We start from the raw sequence: 20819 nt of genomic DNA, 5'->3' as shown, positions 1-20819 counted from the left end.
AGGACGCTGCAGCCGCGCGAGCGCAGCGGGAAATCCCGGGGGGCAGGTGCGGCCCATCCCTACCGCCACCGGCCACCCTCCCGGCCAGAGCCCCGGCGGTACGTACAGGTGAGCACTGCGGGGCAGCGGTTCTTGGGCGCGTTCTCCTCCCTCTGCGCCACGAGCGAGCTGTCGGGCTCGGCCTGGTAGGCACACAGAGCCTCCCACTCCTTCTCCAGGCGGTTCTTGTTCTTCAGGTGGTCCTCCATGTAGGCCTGGAGGGAGAACGAGAGTCAGGAGCGCCAGCCGGGAGGGCGCGGGCCCCTGGCGGTGACGGGACGCCGGGCGGCCCGTGGGGTGCTGCCCACAGTTCCCCTGCTGAAGGGGGTAGGGCTGGCTCGGGGCCTGGTGCAGGGCCGAGGGCTAACCAGACGCAGGGGGTGCGGCAAAGGCTGCCCCGTGCTTTGGTGGTTGGTTCAAAGGTGGTCACGCTGCGTTTGCCGCGGTGCCAAGGGGGGCGGTGAGAACACCCAGAGACCGTGCAAACAGACGCACACACCGCAGACCAGGTCTGATGCGCCAGCCCAGAGGTGGGATGTGTGCCCAGCCAGGAGCGAGGTCACGGGATGGGCGCAGTCACGGAGGCTTATGGCGCCGCACTTTGTGGGAAGAGGTTTAACACAGCGCGGGGGAGGGGCAGGCACGCGTGCAGGTGTGTCCGGTGCGGCTGGGGACAGAGAGAGCCCAGGGGCCCTGAATGTCTGGCTGGGCATCCAGGCTCTGAGGTCAGGAGTAAGGGAGGTTTGGGAGCCGGGTCTGCCTCTGTGCTTGGAAACACGCACAGGAGGACCCTGCTCTCTGCATCAAAGAAGGAACGTGCTCAGATACACGAAGAAGCTACCACCGTGCTACACGGAGGAAGCGAGCTGGAGCTGGGTTAAAAAGCAGGGCCCACAGAAACGTGTTTGTCAGTAACTTCAGTCTGAGAAAGCACCTCAGTTGTCATGCTCTGCACTCAGTCACATTTTCTTTTTCCCCATCGCAGAGAACCACTGCTTACCAACAGATACTATGATGCAATAATTGTTTGAAATATTTTCAGTGAAAACTACGGAACACACTGTTTGAAAACTATTGTATTATCCAAGCAAAATCGTGTCCAAGTGGTTTCTCTTGGACAGAAACGGAAACCACACCCTCCCAAGATCCTCCAGAGCCTGGGCCAGGCGCTCAGCCAGGGGTCCCGGTGGGGACAGCCAGGAGGCGGGGGGACCCTGCCTGGCACCATGGCTGCCGTTTAGTCCCCAGATGAGGGCTGCCTATGCGCAGGCCCCAGTCCAGGGAGGGAGCACAGGTGTCACCAGCGGTGACGACAATCCCGCCACTCGCCACACAGTCGAGGGCAGGGAGCTCAGACGGGGCCTTCGCTAGGGCTGCCCCCGCTCCCGTTTCTGTTGGCACAGAAGTCATTTTTCTTGAAATTGGCTGGCTTTTCTGAACCCACCGGGGGTGCTGCATTTAAGACACTGGGCTGCTCTGATGTGCGCAGCGTCACGTGGCTGGCAGTGTTAAAAAACAAAAACAACAACCCGAGTATCTGACCCACAGCTGCTCTGATCTTAATTTGTCAGGCACTTGTCTGTTGGCAGCGATACTAGGAGGACTGGATGGGGAAACAAAGGCCTCCAGAACGTTCCCTCCACAAAGACTCCCAAGCCAGTGCTGCCTACTCACCTTATTGATCTGTTCAGTCCAGAAACGACTGTGATTTTAAAGAAGAGCATTTCAAAGGACCAACCCGGGTGGCTTTATCGCACCCAAAGGAGATAGTGGTCCCATCCTCTAACATCTTGCTTGTGGGTCTTCAAACATGCCCGCACAGCAAAATGAAACACACACGCACACACGAGGCCAGGTCTCCAGCGGTCAGGCACCCCGATGTCCGGCCAAAGCTTACACCCGTCCCACATCACCCCGACCCCTCCGTCAGCCCCCTCGCCCACTCACTCCAGCTGACCACCCGGCTCGGATCATCCCCCCCACTGCTCTTGGCCACCCCGGCTCATCGGCACCCACTCCAGGGGACAGAGAGGCATGAGAAAAGGAAGGACAGTCCACCAGACAGTCGTGCTGGGGTCCCACACTTCTCAGGGAAATGTTGACTACAGCGACTTGAACTGTCTTGTATTATTCACTCAACAAACACCGACTGTAGTCCATGTTGGTCTGACTGGTGTGTGTATCAATGTGCGTGAGCTGAACCAGAGCTCGGAAGCCGGGTGCCTGGTGGGCGGTGTTCCAGGGGAGAAGTCACCCTCGGGGCCGCCTGGCCCAGCAGCTGAGGGCCCCCCGGCAGGTATGGCTCCGGGAGGGCCAGCGACGGGGCCCTGGGTGACGGTCACATATCCCTCAGCCCCCTGCTCCAGCCGCTTAGGGAACCAGCAGATGGTCTTCTATGCAGAAGACCGAGAACTGTGACCATGAACCCCTTTTCAGGCACAGACCGTGAACCTCAGAAGCTCACCCTCATCAGGAACAGAAACATCGCAGCAGTTCTAAGTGCCCGGCCACTGCCAGCCCCTGGTGCCCACACAGCTCACAGGCTTCTTTGGGTGGGGAAGAAGCAAACTTAAGGGCACAATCTAGAACAGGTAAACACAGAATGCTTTCTTTTGGGACAATCATTATGGAAGATCAGATACAAATTTCTTGTGCCAAAGCTACCCTAATAAGGATGACACTTAAGTTTGGGGAAATACCAACTAGCTTATTATCTAGCTTAAAATATGGTGTGTGCGGGGGTCCCCGGGAAGGAGGGGTAGTCTGGGTAAAGTGTACAGTCTCAGTGCTTCTGTGGTTACTTTCCCCAAGACTGGTTAATGTACAGTCTTACAAATGGATGTAAAACTGTTTCTGGCAAAACGATTTGGGATCCTCACTTTTCTTTGGAAAATACTCTGTTCACAGAATCCATCATGAATGAATGAGCTTCTTTCAATAAAATGTGATGGATTCTAAAATGATAAACCCTGGCAGGTTGAATCAGGTCTCAAATGTCGTCTGCAAAAGGGGCATCGGATATTATCTTAATTCCTGTAAACTGCAGCTGTTTAAATTTCACATTTATCTTAACTGTGGAAAGTGAAATCATGCTGCAAGTTGACTTGAATTTCTAAACTTACGGCAAGAAGCATCAACTGGGACTGCAGTGCGCAAGCCTGAGTGACACAGGGAGGAAAGAGTCGTTACGAACATTATTCCTTTGTTTCATTGAGAATGAGCTCATCTAAAGATACACTTGATTATATGAAAACTGACATAAAGTTTTCATCCTCTCAGCACGTCTGTGTTTGCCCTGCTCCGGTCATGACAATTTGACCTATTCGTTGTTTCCCTATTAGTATTTTTACAGAACATCACTCACTGTGTTCAATGGACATGATTCCCATCCACGTCTGAGGAGCTTTTGCTCTTCCTGTTTGTGGATTAGATGTTTTTCTTCTGAGACATGAGAGTATGTTTCATGTTGTCTGTCAGGAAGCTAGGCCTTGGTAGTAAACTAACGTGTTTTATACAAATACAAAACCTGCCACCATAGCTCAATACGACGAGGCCCCTTCTCGTCAAGGGTGTGAGAACAGGTGTAGCGATCCTCCCCAGACACCATCACCGCCCGGAATAATTAGGTAAGTTAACATGAAATTTAAACACGATGCACGTTCTTCCCCCAGACTGTAGGTGTGCTAAAAGCTGACATTTAAAATACTTTCATTTAACGTGTGTGTGTGTGTGTGTGTGTGGTAGGAATGGGAGGAGGGCTTAGTTTAAAAAAACAACAACTAACTTTTTATTCCATAAATAGCACATGTAGAAAATGAAGGAAAGCAGAATGAAAACAGAAGCTGCTGATAACGTCTCCACCTGGAGCTAAACAGCAAGGCCTGGGATAAACTCCACCATTTCGGGCACATGTGTGAGCTGCTTTTTTTCTGTTCTGACGACCGTTGCTTAAGCTTTGGACGACATCAATATTATAGACTTTTCTTATTTAAGTTGAAAAGATGCTGAGATGAGGGTCTTACAGACACAGAACTGCTGGTGTCCTCCTGCTGCCGTGGCCTCCTCCTCCATCCTCCCTCACATCCCCTTTCTGGTTCCTTCACAGGCTGGCATTTCTGGTCACAATACCACCTGCTTCAAAAGCCACCAATGGTGCCCAGATAGCATTGTCCTTTGTCCAGACTTCACTTGACTAACCTGCGACTCCGTCCCAATAAGAACACGTCCCACTGTTTGAAGCCTCCCCCGTCACCATCATTCTGGACGCCTTCTTCATGCCGATTGTGCTGTCATGAACCTACCCAGAAGTCCAGGTCAGTACGGACGCGTCCTCCTCCTTCACGCCCACCACTGCCTTCTCTCATCTTGCTTTCCTACAACCCACCCCCGCCTCAGACACTAGTTTAAAAGCTGCATTTCCGTGACGTGGACCCCAGTCGGCTTTGTGGGCACCAGGCCCCCCCTCCTCTCATGAGATCACTTGTTCAGGGTGGGGCCCGTGTCGCATGCACTTAGCACACAGTCAACATGTGTTGAATGACTGATCGTAGCCTGGAAAATTCTGTAAGAAATTTGTGCTCCAGGTAAAAATTGTATATTGATGGCTGGCATGCCAAAAAGTTTGCCAATGAATCTTCTGAAACTTGGAAGAACTGCCCCCACAAGTACCAAAGGACTTCGGAACGTTTCATTAAATACTTCCTGCTGCTTTCCTCCTTTCTGCGTTAGCCAACAAACAGCTTCACAATTCATGTCGACGGGTGGCTCCAAGTCCTGATGTTCCAGTGACAGCCCCAAGGTCGCGGCCGTCTCACAGACCTGGAGGAGCAGCCCCAGGTCAGAAAGCGCTTCTCCCAGACTCTCCTCCGTTTTGGTCTTAACCATCCTCAGGGTCCAGGTCTGGCGCTGTCTCCCTGAGACGCTTCTGTGGACTCCTGTGCCCTCAACGAGTGGCCCTCACTGGGGACGTTCCATGCACTGTCACTAGTGTAAGAAGCCTGTCTTCCCCATGGGTCGTGAGCTCCTGGGGGTTAGGGACCCGTCTTATACCAACATCGTCAGCCTGCACAGAGGAAGCTCTGGGATACACAGGGCAGAGCAGGACGAATCGCCAGCACTGTAGCGGGGGGCCAGCCAGGTGAAGGGGATCCCCCGCCGTGTCCATGCAGAAGACCTCTGTCAAGGGGAGTCAGGGCTCCGCACCAGTTGGTTCAAGTTGAAGAGCTTATACAGATGAGCTATGACAGCTACCCTGGTTCTTAAAGAACGTCTGGAAGTAAGTCAGTCTTTAATGTTGAAGAGTTACTCACTCCACTCAGCTAGATTCTGGGTGACGGTGGTGGGGACTGCAAGGGTTCTCGGCTGGAAGGACACAGCGTTGTGTTTCCATGCTCCTGGAGCCCGTCAGGGGAATTTCACTCGAGCTAATTCCAGATGAGCCCTGAGCGCAAAGGTTTCTAAAACCTTCTTGAATTGCGATACTTTTCAAGGGCCTAGGTTTGATGTACTTGCATAAAGATAATCCCCATATCCCGAGGTCTCAGAATATGGGTTTTCCAAGTTTGTAGCCGAACCCGCTGACACTGACCTCGTGACCCCCGACCACACAACACCATCATTTACAACAGGCTGAAGATGGACCTGCATTTCTTCTGAGTTTCTTGCTCCTTGAGGATCGCGTCAGCTTTCACAAGACCCATTTTATGAGCTGTTGACTCAGTCTAAGGTTTTCCTCTTTAATCTGCCTCTCATCTCCGACTTCATCCTCCCAGCTCCGCAGCTCACATCCCCTTTTCTAGCCCACACAATTCGACGGTTTGGGTAGGAAAATGACCAACAGTTTCTGGGGCAGGGGGACCACGTACCACCTGATGACTTTTCAGGAAATGCTCTCACGTGTTGAACAAACCACTGGCTTCCAGGTTCACTGGAATCATTTTACACAGAATCCCAGAACTTGTGGAACAAAAGTGTTACTGCCATTATAAGGTGGAGACTTGTGTCCACAATTTGTTATTATCACTCAGATATATTCTGCACTGTCTTCTGATCAAATTGTCAGCATCTTCAGGTCAAGAAAGCAATTCCTAGGAATATGGAATCTGGGTTGTGGAGCACAATAGAGTTTTGTTAATCACAGGAGCACTTTGTGTCTTTGGGAGGTTAATTTCACCCATCACTCACAGACTTTCTGTGAGTGCCTGAGGGAGCTTTTCCAATAGGAAGGCAACTCTAATAAATGGAGAAGGCGTTCGGCTTGATTCTGAAAGACTTCTTAACAGTGTGATAAACGAAGAGGTCTGGTGCCCACACGACGACTCTTTGGGCAGACCGTCTAACCTCACTGACCCTTAATTTACTGCTGCATAAAACCGGGAATCATAGCACGTATTTCTAAGGTGGTTCTGGCGCTTGACTGAGTCCATGTATCAACTATGCTTTGTAACTATAGAGTATATACGGAGGGAAGGGATGGTGATTCTCATTAGAAAATCTCGTAATGTCTCTTCTGTATTCTGTGACTACACGGCTCTGGGGACATTGACCATTATCTAATGAAAACCATTATCTAATGAAATGTGATGCGTTAAGTCCGCAGCTTGAGTGGAGAACTTGAGGGGCGTCGCCGTGGACAGACGTTGCTGTCGGTGTGGTCAACCTTGCTGGGTACTATTAAAGCGATGAGAAGCAATGCCACTAAGTGCCACTAAATGCCACATAGCTTGTGGTTTCAACACTGCTTCTGATCCACAAGGGACAGTGGTCCTTCTCACAAGCCCGCAGTTTCCTCACCGCGTGGATCTCGCGGATCCGGCCCTGGAGCTCGTCCCTTCTACGTGCTTCTCATCGCTGGTTTAATAGGGAGGCGTTTCCTGACCAGTCTCGAGGAGTCACTGGAAATGCCAGTTTAGGAGATGATGGACGTGAAGCTGAGCTGCTGATTTCTGGTGTGGAAAGAGCTCGTGATGCCGTGTGGGGCTCTGCCCTGGCACCTCAGATCATGTCGGGATCTGGACTGTTTCACAGGCACCATTTTACTAGCGTCAACATCAAGGATCAGTTTTCAGGGTCACAAGGAAAGAATCCCACTTACTAAAATCTTCTATTTCACCACATGTAACAAGGGCTTCGGGCCATGATTGCTCTAAGAACAGCTGAGGGCACCTGGCTCCGCGGCCCCCCTGGCCGCCTCCGTGCTGCAGGACAGGCGTGCTGCTGTCCGCCTCCGAATGCTGGGAGGATGGGTCTGGAGAGCTGTGCAAGTTCGTCTGAATCCAGCCCGCAGAGCTGGGATCCCGGCTGCCAAAGTGCTCAACCAAACCCACGTGGGGGCGGCCGTGAGAGCCCGGGTGGACCACACGGTTTTAGCTCTGTTAAAGGGCACAGAAATGATGTATGCTGGCATCTCTTACCGCTAGCAACGAGAGGGTGACATACTGGGAGGGGCAAGAGGACTTATTAAAGAGAATAATGAAAATAACCTTTCAACACACAATACTAGAACTCATAAGGACGGTGGACCATTGCTGAAAACAAGCAAACTAAGATCCAGTTGGAAACCAGTAATGTCGGCATCAAACCGTGTCCGCACAGATCTTGGGAGACTTCTGTTGCTTTGTGAGTCTTCAGACGTGAAACAAGTAGAAACTGTCCCAGTGAAAGTTCATTTCACAATGATGCTGCCAGGAACAAGCTTCTTCCTCTGAGGAGCAGGTGTAGTAAAGGAAGGTGGGTTTTTGGAAGATCCAATTATTATTAGGAAAGCGTTGTCTCTATTCCCTTCTCGGGTTGGGTGCCTATTACAACAATCAGACCTTTTGTTGGAGTAAGAATACAGCCATTTACGTTTCCTTTCCTTGTGAGGGGACCATAGGCTGGTGTTTCAAAGTCAGGCAGAGTTAGATGAATGCTTTTAAAAGCACCAGTAAACTGATTCTGCTGCCATCTGGGGAGACGATGACCTTTTTTCCTTTAAAAATAATCATTGTCACCCGTCTTCATTAATACATTGAAGGGAAATGTTTATGCTACATGTTTGAATGCCAAAAGTAAGACATTTAAATTCCAAGCAAAAAATATGAAAAGATGAAAGGAGAAATTAGATGGGGTTAATTGTCTGGGCTTAGCACATATGGACACAGAGACGCGGGAAGAGCAAACTGCTCGATGAAAAAGGTATTTTGGTTGTCTCTAGATTGCTGCATCTGGCACATTTTAAATGTTATTTATTAATATTATGCATCAGGCAGGCTAAGATATTTGGAATTAGAAATTCAAAGTAGTCCGTTCAAGCTCAAGGAAGGACAGATACGGTTAAATGATCAGAGGGTAGTTTTGCTGTTTCTTAGCATAGGAAAGATTTGCTTGAAATGGAATCACAAACCATACAATTGTATTCGAAACACCATCTGACTGCAATAAAAATAACAAGTGAAGCTCCGCCCCCGGTGACTCACCCTCTGTTCTCACACCTGCCCAACCTGCCCAACGTCTCACCTGTCGTGGGGCTCCTGGTCTCACCGGATAGTTAAACACACACCGCTTTATCGCCTTCAAACGAGGAACTTAAGATGCAGAGCAGCTATGCACACATCATATTAAAAAAAAAAAAAAAGGGAGGGCTTCCCCGGTGGCGCAGTGGTTGAGAGTCCGCCTGCCAATGCAGGGGACACGGGTTCGAGCCCCGGTCCGGGAGGATCCCACATGCCGCGGAGCGGCTGTGCCCGTGAGCCATGGCCGCTGAGCCTGCGCGTCCGGAGCCTGTGCTCCGCAACGGGAGAGGCCACAACAGTGAGAGGCCCGCGTACCGCAAAAAAAAAAAAAAAAAAAAGGAAAACACGCAGACCCAGACCAGGCCAGCTCAGCGCACGGTCCTGCGTTGGCAGCGTGGGGTCACGTGGGAGAAGTCAGCACTGTTTGGAATCCAGCCTCTGGGTCACGTGTGCTAAGCCTAAAGGACGCACGGGAGCAAAGGAATCAGAAAGAGTAAATGAAAGACCTTCGCGCGGCCTCTTCTCTTTTTATTACATTTTAGGTATCACCTCCGCGGAAATTTGCTTTTGAGGAGGAAACACTCCCACGTGAACTTGCAGTGGGCAACTCGCTTCCCTTATCCTAGTGAATTGGGACGTGGTTAGAAACAGATGAAATTGACCAGCAAAAGCCCCGGGCGTGGGCAGCAGAACTGGCTTCGCTGATAAATGGGAATCAACGCCGTTTCTTCCAAATCCTTCCCCCGAAAGCTCCGTTTCTCAAGCTGAGCTGTTTTGAAGACCGCCTAGGATCTTTGCGGGCCCAGCGACCCCTGAAAACTGTTCTCACGCTGCCTCAGTGTGATTTAGAAACGTGCTCCCGTCCTTTGTGTGGTAACCAAGCGGGCTGTGCAGTGATAGAGATTTTAAATTGTTACAATAGTAGAGAAAAGTTCATATGCTTCCAAATGCAAAGCCTTTAAGAGTAAGTCCCCAGCTTAACACTCATTTTAGGCGGAGACAGTGAGCAGGAAAACCCCAGGACAGAGAAGCAGCATAGAAGGAGAAACAGAATACGCTGCGCTGGTTTGGAGGCTGTGAACCGTGGATCATCTTGTTTTGTTTAAAATCCTTTTTCTAGTTGAAAAATAAAATATGTGGAAGAGCTAAGAAAACCAATAAAAGCTTTAAAGCAGCGGTCCCCAACCTTTTTGGCACCAGGGACCAGTTTCGTGGAAGACGATTTTTCCACGGATGGGGTTGGGGCATAACATTTATTGTGCACTTTATTTCTAGTATTATTACATTGTAACATACGATGAAATAATTATACCACTCACCTTCATGCAGGATCTGTGGGAGCCCTGAGCTTGTTTTCACTTGCCGCTCACCGATAGGGCTTTGATACGAGTCTGCAAGCAGCTGATTTATTATGGTCTCTGCGCAGTCAAACCTCTCTGCTAACGATGGTCTGCATTTGCCGCTCCCCAGCGCCAGCGTCACCACCTCAGCTCCACCTCAGATCATCACGCACTGGACTCTCGTGAGGAGCGTGCAGCCTAGATGCCCCACGCACGCAGTTCACAGTAGGGTCCACGCTCCTATGCGAGTCTAGTGCCGCCGCTGATCTGACAGCAGGTGGAGCTCGGGTGGTCATGCGAGCGATGGGGAGCGGCTGTAAATACAGATGCAGCTTCGCTCACTTGCCCGCCGCTCACCTCCTGCTGTGCGGCCCCAGCCCCTGACAAGCCACGGACTGGTACTGGTCTGTGGCCCATGGCTTGGGGACCCCTGCCTTAGAGAACACCACGTGTTTTTACAAAGTACTGCTGGGACGGTTTCCCCGAGAACAAGTTCCTTGCTCCTATGTGGCACTGAGACGGGGTGCATGCACCCCACGTGCTTTTGGAAGAGTGAAGAGAAGGAAAAGGCAACTCCTCGCAGAGCAGTGAGTTAAGAGGACATGAAAACGAGTTAAATCTCTATTTTGTAGAGCTTAACTAATTGGAATCTTCAATTACTATATTTTTATTATAATGATTTTGAGTTTTGGTATTCTAAGTCTAGAAGAGTCCAGCCTGTGAGAAAGCATACCGATTGTAAGAGACAGTTTTCTGAATGACCTGCAGGGTGTTTCCTGGGGTCAGGAACCCCTGAGCCTACCCTCCAGGTCGTCTCCGTGGAGGGCTGTGCCTGTGAGAGACGCTCTCAAAGGCCCTCGTGCACTAAATCACGTGCCCATCAGATCTCTTTGTGACCGGCACTCGACTTAATTTATAGATTTATGGAAAAGGAAAATCACAATTTTATGAAGACTCACAACTGAAACCCTGGTGGAAAGTGTTAATAATGGACACATTCTGTTCCAGAAATGTTCTAATTAGTAAACTTTAAAAAATAAGTAATTTTGTCCTTACCACCTCCTCTTCCTAAATAAGGGAAAGGCTCGTTCTTTTATACTACTGAGAGCTTGTTTCATGCTGGGTACTTCAGTGCGATATAATTTCGGGTGCGTGCATAGGAGAGGGTGACAAAGGTCTTCTGCAGAAATGCTGAGAGAGAAGCCACGTGATAATAGTAACGACAACAATAACTTCACTTCGTACTTTCGGGCTGTCATTTTCAAGAAGCTCAAAGAATTTTAAATGAGCAATCTGATGAACCTTATTATCTTAGTTAACATCTTAAAAATTAAGGTTAGATGAACATAGGCAAAATATAAAGGTGAATACTTATAAGCAATGGAAAATAATTAAGAGACTTATACCGTATTTCCATAAATGTACAGCTATTTATATTTAAACGGAAGACAAAAGAGGTTTGCCTGGCATTATGAGTGAAACCAGGATTCCGCCTCTAATTCGGAAGAGAGAGTTAAGAGTTGCAGTATTATTTCAGGCTCCCGCTCATTTGTTGGTGGGTTTGGTCATTTATTTGTTCATTCAACTAACTTCATCAAAAGCATATCGTATGAGCTGGGGATGTCGTATGTTCTGAGGATCCAGCAGGCAGCTGGTCGGAAACACTGTCCTCATGGGGCTGATGCTTTGGCTGGAGAACAGACCACATACCAGTAGCTAAACAGAAAGATAACTTCAGACAACAGTAAGTGGTAAGAGGGTGTAAAACAACAATGTAAAGGCGACTGGGGTGGAGGGTGGTTGAGGAGTCCAGGAAGGGAGGTCCCTCCTGAGAGATGGGAAGGGCCGGAGGCGCAGAGGACGGTGGGTGTGTTCCAGGAGAGAGAAGGTCCTGGGGGGGAATGGGTCCAGCAGTTGTGAATCAGAGAGGAGGCCAGGGTGGCCTGGGCCAAGGGAGCTTGAAAGCCGGGGTGGCTTTCATACAGGGAGGGGTGTGAGGCTTATTTCAAGAGCAACGAGAAGCCCGCGGGGAGCTTCACGCAGAAGAGGCACGTGACGATAAAGATGCTTTGAAAAGGTCACGCCAGCTCCGGGCCGGGACTGAAGATGCCAGCTGGACGTTCCCGCAAGGGAGCTCAGGGGCTGGGACCTGGGGGACAACAGTGCAGGCAGAACTGCCAGGATTTACTAACGGAGCAAATTAGAGGATTTGAGTTGGTTTAATACAGATCCTGTGCATTTCGTTATCCAGCCTGATTCCTTATCCTCCTAAACGTCTGCAAACTTAGCAATTGTCTAAACCCCCGACCCCTCACACAAGCACAATGAGGAAAGGCTTCACCTAAGAAACAAGGTCGCAGCTTAAATTCACCAGAAGTCAAAAATCTGGGTAGAAATCTGAAAATTCCATCAACAACCCTGATATTTCTAACAATCTTCATGCTTTGTCACCTGGATGAAATGTTCAGATATTTGATGAGACTTGTTTTTATCTTAGCCGTTCTACAAAGTCTCATGGAAGATCAGTTTGCCCAAAGTACCACAGAAAACTACCAGCCAATAGCTTAACCCAAACTTAACGTGTAAAATCAAGCGAACAACTAAAGCAATGTGGAATATTCAGATCTACTTAGACAAATAAGGCAACTATTGAAATACAGAGGTGTGCGAGCACGTGTGCATCTCCAAACACAAACACAGCCACGTCAGAAGCACGAAGTAACCAGTCACAGTCCTGGGAGCAAATTCTCCCCGGTGGGTGGGAAATACTGATCAGCTCTTTCAGATCACCTGGGTTCCACGTATTCAATTCCCACAGCAATCATGGACTGGTTCCCAGATGACAAAAAAACAGCCTCTGAGAGAGTCGCACATTGGAGTAACGTAGGCCCAGCGCGTTCAGACATATTCAGATGAAACCAAGATGATCCTAGGTTTGAGAAAACGAGGACTTTTAAGGCACGACAAGAGCGCACACCTGTACAGTGTCATCTGCTGCTCGCTCCCCTTGGGTGCCGCGTGGGAGGGAGCCCAGCGCTCCCAGAGAACCACCCGGAGCTCGCGCCCAGCTGCTCTCTCCAGCCTGCGTGGGGCTCCAGCAGGACCGTGAGCCCAGAGCACGCGTGGGATCCGCCCCAGGCCCTAAAAGCGACGTCCCTGCCAGACCAGCCTTCCAGAGCTTCTGGAGATCTGAACACTGCTTTTCTCCTGTTCACAGGACACCGGGCTCTAACTGGGTGACGCTATAAACTGGGTATTATAGTCCCTGCCATCAACTCAGTGGGAAAAACCAGGACAAAGAAATAAAGGTAAGATGCGTTTCCAGGCGCTGACAGTGCGCCCGTTGTTTTACCCCTTATGGCCTCTCCAGCATCTGGTGCAGAGCCTGGCACGGCCTAGGTGCTCAAGAAACGCTTCCCGGATGGATGAAGGGTGCGCCACCCACTGAAGCCTGCCTGGAGAAGAGGCTCAGCTCCCGCAGCCTCTGACTCAGCCCCGGAGCCAAGGCCAAGGCTGCACGGCGGACATGTGGGCGTAAGTGACCACCAGGGTCACCTTGAAAGACATGGAACCACGGAGGCCCTGCCAATGAAACCCTTTTGGAAAAACGGGTCTCAGGGCTTCGTTTTACAGTTTTCCTCAAGAATATTTACTGTTTACAATCTTAAATCGAATGAGCACTCAGCAGGGGGAAAGGCAGACTTCTACGCTATTAAACAAATTTTAACCTCTTGCAGAATACTCTCATAGATGGTCTTTTTTCTGCCTCGCTGTTTTCTCTGGCTACCTTACCAACCCTCTCACCTTCGCCAGGATGTTTGGGGATATTGCATAATCTATTCCTGGGATGCACGAGCAGCTCTGGAGCCTATAAAATATTCATTCGCTTTCAAAAATATTTGCACCCTGCTGTCAAACGTGGACACATTCATGTGGAGTATCGGAAAATGGCTATTTTAACGGCAAATGCTTTCCTCAGACCTCTCTTGCCACTAAAACATTTTCTTCAAAATTATTTTCATAAGATGAACCATTTCAACATTAGCGGCTAATCCCATTTCATTTAAAACTCTGCTGATAAAATTCTTTGCTTGTCATTCAAATAGTAAGTAATAATTATAGATTCGAGGCTCCCATCTCTGGATTCATTAATGGTAAATTGCATGGAAATCTGAAGCATAAGGCAGCTTTGATACATCTCAAAATGCAATTTCCATAGCCTCCCTTGGCCATGTACAGTTAATTATACAGTTAATATGGGAAACATGTTAATGAAAGAAACATTATTCATCCAGACCACCTGCCTTTACCAAATATCTTTTGTGTGCGTCTCTTCTTTTTGTACTTTTGGTCTAAAACAGTAAAAAAAAAAAAAAAAAAAAACCCTCACAACTGATAATGTGGTGATTTTAAGCATCAGTCTGCCAGGCTGCAGCTACTTCCATTAACACAAGTCGAAAGAAAAATTCGTTCAAGTTTGTGACATTTCTACTAATTTCTGCCTTCTAGCAGTTTAAGATGTCTATCCATGGCGTTTTAAACGGCTGAAATAGCTGTTTATCCAACAAAAAATTACTATTAAGTTGTCTTATTCCTACCAACGATGTACTCGTCTTCATAGATACACAGAAAACGCTGGAAAACTGAGAAGAAACTGCAAGAAAGAGGAAGAGATAAACCCCAATCATTCTGACTAGATTAAACTCTCCTAAATCATTTCTCATCCATTGTGAACCTCTGTGTTTAACAATAATTAAATCCTCTCTTCTTTGGATAATCAAAGTTCGTCCATAGATGGTTTAGTGCAGAAGCCAATGTTAACCTTTACAAAGAAAAGTTAATGTTTCTGAGACTTTGATGTGGAAGAGAAATCAGAATAGTTTAACTAGAAAAGTAAACTCTCTGGCTAAAGCTACGTTTCTGTTTCCTTTTTATAAATTAGTCAGACAGTATGTAAAAATGAATTTGCAAATATTAGTTTTACAACACATTTTTATTAATATAGATTAATAAAAAGTCTTTATTCAATGAGGAAATAAGAATTTGATTCCAACCTCCATCATGTCTTTTTGACATATGAAAAATCCTTTCAGCCATGAGTTATTCAGAAATCCCATTAATGTTCAAAATGCAGCTGGAAACCAACCTTAGATTCCAGAGTTGACAGGAAATAAGAGGAAAAAAGAATCACGATAAGGCAGTTTTAAGATCACCAACCCTCAAAGATCTTCTAATACAGAAACAAACTGTAGGAGACAAAAGAACCTCCAAATCGACCTCCCTGCTACCTCTAGCATGTGGGGGAGGAGTGGTACCTGATGGGTAACCACCCCAGACAAGAAGCTGAGTGATGAAGAAATCATTTACATTTTCACTGTCGTTCAGTGAAACATTGGGCAGTGTTTCCTTAAGATCTTCTTGAAAAGCAGTTTTGAATAATGTTTCTGTATGTGTGTACCAGCAGATCCATGTGTTTAAAGGGCCATCCACCCATGCCTCCCCAACCAGATGGTCACCTACAAAATTCTAGCGGCCAATTCCAAGTCACAGTTATAAGAGCAGATCCTCTCTAAGACCCAACACCTTCACTATCACCCAACTGACACGAAAAAGCCCAGAGGAGACAATTTTCACTCGAAAGATGACGACAGCGGTTTAACAGGGAAACCTTTCAGGAAGAGGAAGGAGGAGGGATGGTTGCCTAGCAACACACAGACAGCATCTCGCGCACCACAAAGCAGTAGGTCTTTTCTTAGCAGCAGCCTTTTCTGTTCTGTACCGATGATGTACTCATTATGATTTTCTGATGAAGTTTTGAGGAAGAACAAAGAATTCCAGCGAGTGCGGTAAAGGTTACCTAGGACAGCAACACAGGCACGGATTTTCTCTTCCATATCCATACGGGGAATTCTGGATTCTACAGCACGTTACTGGAAAATATTTGCAGACGTTCTAAAAGTGCCCTTTGGAAGTAGAATGTTTGGTTTTTAATTTCCTAAAACTAACAGGCTACATGCTCGTGAGCAATAAGACGAGAATGGGGGAATAGAAATGGCACCAAACAGGAAAAGCTCATACAAGACACACAAATTTATCTTCTCTTCACCAAGCAAAACCGTTAAAAGGGAACGAAGCCTAGATGTCCATCTCCTCTCTTTTCCCAGCCCTTCCAACCAGCAGTGAAACAGCTAAAATACAGTGAAGAAAAAGGGAAAATGAAGATTCAACAGTCAGCCACAACAGCCAGGAGCTGGCTGACAAGCGTTCTTTGCGCAATTGCTTCGAAATGGGGAGTTCAAAGTAGAAGAGAGAAGAGTTGATCTATCAAAAATTATTTTCACTTTTTAGGGTGAAAAGTTAAGAGATAAGACTATCAAATGTATTTTTCATCTCTCCCCAGTTCAGCTGCCAATCATACTGTGTGCTGCCCAAGTTACACGCCCACGAGTTCTCCAGGTTTGATGGGTGAAGCGGGAGGATTAGCAGCTGTCACCCATCTTGCTCTTCCGTTCCAGCTACAGAACTGGTACCCACCCCTCCTGACAGCTGCCTTGAGCATCACTGCGGAACACGCACCACTGGAATCTCTCCATGGCTACCAGCCCCTAGCATTCGGGCTCCACTCACCTGCCCACCTGCCCGCTGACCAAGGTGCCTGTCAGTGCACATCCACAGACAGCTTATGCTGCACACACGGGTGCACAGGCACCTCCAGAAGCAAGGTGACCCCTTTGCCCACGTACAAAAGGGAAGTGTGGGAACCGGCCTGAACGAGGTGGCTGACCACTCTCTTTGATCACAGGGACCCACCTTGAGGTGTCTTTCTTTATTATGCAGAACATGAAGTTGGGTCTTAGATATGACTGTCAAGGGGACATGAAATTAACTGGTAGCAGCATCTGCACTGTGTTTAACCTGCGATGAGTCTCACGTTCCCGGAGACAAGAAGAACCGGGTAAACTGAAGGGCCTCCTCTATAAGATGTCTAGAGACGCTGTGTAAATGGCATGGTCTGCCTTTCACAAAATTAAGGGAAATCCCCAGGAATCTACATGAAGAGGGAGGCACGTGACCTGAAGTCACTCAAGCCTTTGAGGGAGGGGGAGGGGCAGGGCTAAACGATTTCCTGTACCTCAGACCCGGGGGTCTGCGCTTCCCCTGTCCACGTGGGGCCTTAGGGAAATCTGGCATGCAGGAGTCAGGGGGCTGGATGTGAGACCACACACGATCCAGGACCCTCAGAAGACCACGCCGTCAGTGGAAACATTTGTTCAGGCCGCAAGAAAGCTTACCTGTCTCCACGTGGATTCAAGATGGGAAGACTTTTGGACCCTGGGCCTCCCCTGGGACCGAGGGTCAAATTTACAATAGATACATCATCTGCGAATCTCTGAGTGGGGAATTGATGTAAAGATGGTCCTGGTTTCATGTCAGCCTGGGGTGGCTAGAATATCAATCTCAAAACCTCTCTTTTGAGGTTAACACAAAATTCCGAGAGATAGAGCCCCACTCACGAGGAGCTTATAATCCGACACTACAGAACCCACCAGACGGCAAACATACCCACGAGCAGCTTTCGAGTCACAGGAACTAAGAAAACAGAAGTATTAGATGGAAACAACCAAATGGACATTTCTAGGAACTGAAGATGTTAAAGGAGGATTGACAAGATAAGACAAGAACAACATAGCAGACATTTAAAAAAGAGGAACAGAACAGCTGCAAATGAAAAATGTCCTCCTGGAGATTACAGACACAGTGGATGGATTACACAGTAGACTAGACCCCGCCGAAGAGAAGCAGGCGTACTGGATGACAGGTCTGTCTGAGGAAATTCGCTGCAACGCAGGGCAGAGGGATGAAGAGAGAAAATACGGAAGGCAGAGTAAAAACGCCCAGCATTCTCTACTGGAGGAGAGAACGGAGGGAATGGAAGACAGTCAAATTTAAACTGTAAATGGTCTGTCATTTTCTAGAATTGATGGAAGATAGCAATTCTCTGATTCGGGAATCATAGTTAAGTCCTGAGCCAAAAACAAAACGAACTGAAAATCAACCCCTCCCCGCCCGCAAAAAACCCACACAGAGTAAAATAGGTCCACACCAAGGCAAGGCACAAAGAAGGTCCAGAACAGCGGAGGTGTAGAAGTCAGGAAGAAGTAAGAGGACCCACGGAGGAGCAGCCCCTGGACCAGCAACGAACAGCCTTTTCAACAGCTACGGCGTCAAAGGCAAGAAAACAGGATTTTTAAAGTCGTGAGAGAAATTAACTAGAATTTGATCTTGTCTAATCTATCATGCAAGTGTGAGGACGAATTAAAGACATTTTCAGACAAAGACAGGGAGACTTTCCTATTAAAAGACTGAAAGAAGGATATAGTTTTGGAAAAGAGGAGATTTTAATCAAAACAAAGAACTGAGAAGTAAGGCGTGACGGTGATGGAAAAAAATAACAGTCAAGCTGAACAAGTGCTGACTATGCAAATCAGTAAGAAAAATGGTTAATTTAAGGGTATAAATGTTAAGGTGAAACTAAAATACCGGGCAATGACAATACGTGTGTCAGAGGGAGATGCCGGGTTCAGAGTCAGAGATTCTGAGTTTACTTGGGAGCAGGCAGAGCTATGCTCGGCAAAATGATCAGGACAGTTATTAAATTATAACTGCTGAGCCGGTAGAGGGGAAAGAGGGGATAAGGCCAGCGCTGTCACCCCAGCAGCGGTTAGGAAACGAGGCCACAGGGACACCGTGATACCGGCACCTCACCTCCAGCATCTCTAGTTCTGAGGACGTCTGGACAGCACTGAAGATCCTGAGCGACTCTCCTTCCCCAACAACCGTACGATCACGTGGGCTTTGTAAGCCGTCATGCTCTATGGTGGGGAAGCCCGAGGGGACGGTTTTGAGCCGCCCCAGGTGGCACCCTGGGGAGCAGCCTGTGCATCTGGGACCACCTTTCATCAGTGTCTCTGGGTCCCTCCCCTCTGACTCCGGAAGAGAAAACATCAGAGGACAGTGGTCGCGACCCACTCAGTTCCTGCTTGTCTGCCACCAATGCCCTCACCCTCTGGCAGACGCACTCGAGTAAGTGAACAAACGAATAACCAGGTGTCACTTTTCTCGTTCAAGAAGCCGCAGTGGCCACACACGGATGGAACACAGCCCCTCATGCTGGCGCTCCAGCCACCCAACGTCTGGCCCAGGGTCACAGCCACTCGAGGCTGCGTGCATGTCCTGTTTCTCCCACAGACCCTCACCCTGTGAGCGGAATCAGGGTTCCTGGAGGCGCCGTGACCTTTCCTGCTGTCTCCTGCCCGCCCCAGGACAGCTGCTCCTCCCCGACCAGGCGCCCCAGGATGGAGACGTCTCCCAGCAAAGGAACGTGATTGGCACTTCGCTGAGTCTAGTGTGTTCTAGCCACGCCCCCCTCCTCGTTTCAAGTAGATTGAAAACTCCTCAGGGGTAACACGCCGACCATCGACTTCACTCAGGCACTCAGGAAACTTCTGCTGAAAACCCCCTGCGTCCAAGAGCTGCGCCAGAGCCACGTGTGGAAAGGTGAGCAGAAGTGGCCCATGGATGAAACGCCTGTGCTTCAGCGCAATTCCAAAAGCTACGTGTTATATACTATCCATTCTACGCACGAGTCTGTGCAGGAACGACCAGATCATCTGCCCTGGGTCTGCACTGGTAACTGCTCTCACTCAGTTCCCAGGAGCCCGAGGGGCTGGAAGAACGCAGCCTCTTTCCTGGGCGTCCCATCGGGTTTACCTGAGGGGTCCCCGTGGGCCACCGCACACTCCGGAAGCGTTCCTTGTCCATATGTATGAACGGACACTTTCCAAGTGCTATTCGGACACCAGTTTCAATGTTTCCCCTCAGAAACATTAACTCACAGACTTGCTACCGAGTCTAGTGTTTGGTTATTCCATCTAATTCAACAAATACCAACCGGATGCTTGATCCCACTCTATCTGACCCTATCTTCTCACCAGCAGAAGGTCTAACGTGCAAGGAAACCATTCTAGCATCATTCTAGCACTTTAAACGATAAATCAGATTTTTAAAAATAACACGGCAAGTTACATCCCTCACCAAAAATATAGTAAGTAGTTCCGCACCCCCCAAGACTGGGCAGTGGAAACGGTACTCGCTGCCTTGTGTCAACACCAAACTGTCAAGAGTCACTGACGTGGCAGATGCCAGAGGAGCCCTGGTGCCGAGGGGCCGGCCGAGTGTGGGCAGCAGACACGATCACAGCCCCGCAACACAGGCCGCACCCCAGCGGCCAGGGCCCTCAGGAGGGGCTGCAGGTCAGCTCTCCGAGTCCACGGCTGACTCTCACGTGTGGACTAATAAATGGGCACGGAAGACAGACAGGAGTGAACTAGTTTCATTCCGACACCAAGTTAGTAAACTCGCGCTGGCATCCGTGGTTGGTGCCGTGTAACACGGAGAATCCTACCCCCGGGGTGGGCGTCCCCGCGGGACACTTCAAAAACCATTCCTGGAAGGAACAATAAATGGCTCCCCAAATTATGACAAGTCACACACGGCTAGAGAAATGTAAACTAAACTACTCTGAAATGGCGTTTCCACTCACCAGTGGAAGATCAAAGCTGGCCAGTACCCGGGCCTCAGGAGGGTCTGGGGGTACAGGGCCATTTTCTGCACAGCTGGTGGGAGCATCGATTAGTCAAACGTTCTGGCGGGAAGCTTGGAAACGCCTCTCAAGACCTAGGTTCTTCCAGAAATTCAGCCCACAGCTATTTTTACACTTGCTGTGATGCTGCGGTGGCCACGTTTGAAAATTGCCTACATGACCTTTACTACCATACGATAAATAAGTGACTGCACGTTGAACAACAGAATAATATAGACCGTTAAGATGAGCAGAGTCACACACACTCACGTGGAGCTGTGTCCTAGACACAGCGTCGCGTGAGGG

At 48.8% G+C, this 20819-nt stretch overlaps 1 protein-coding gene across 4 annotated transcripts in view; it reads right to left on the bottom strand.

Moving 5' to 3' along the window:
- The window catches only part of PTPRN2 (protein tyrosine phosphatase receptor type N2), a 689065-nt gene that overhangs the window by 61880 nt on the left and 606366 nt on the right, over positions 1-20819 (bottom strand). For all 4 annotated transcript variants that reach the window (XM_060305028.1, XM_030854362.2, XM_060305029.1 and 1 more), the window contains one exon: positions 107-254. In XM_060305028.1, coding sequence (XP_060161011.1) covers positions 107-254 — 148 coding nt within the window. The remainder of the gene's footprint in view (positions 1-106; positions 255-20819) is intronic.

Source organism: Globicephala melas, chromosome 9, assembly GCF_963455315.2.
Source record: "Globicephala melas chromosome 9, mGloMel1.2, whole genome shotgun sequence".
NCBI lineage: Eukaryota > Metazoa > Chordata > Mammalia > Artiodactyla > Delphinidae > Globicephala > Globicephala melas.
Note: the sequence above shows the minus strand (reverse complement) of the source record. Positions and strands in the feature narration are given on the sequence as shown.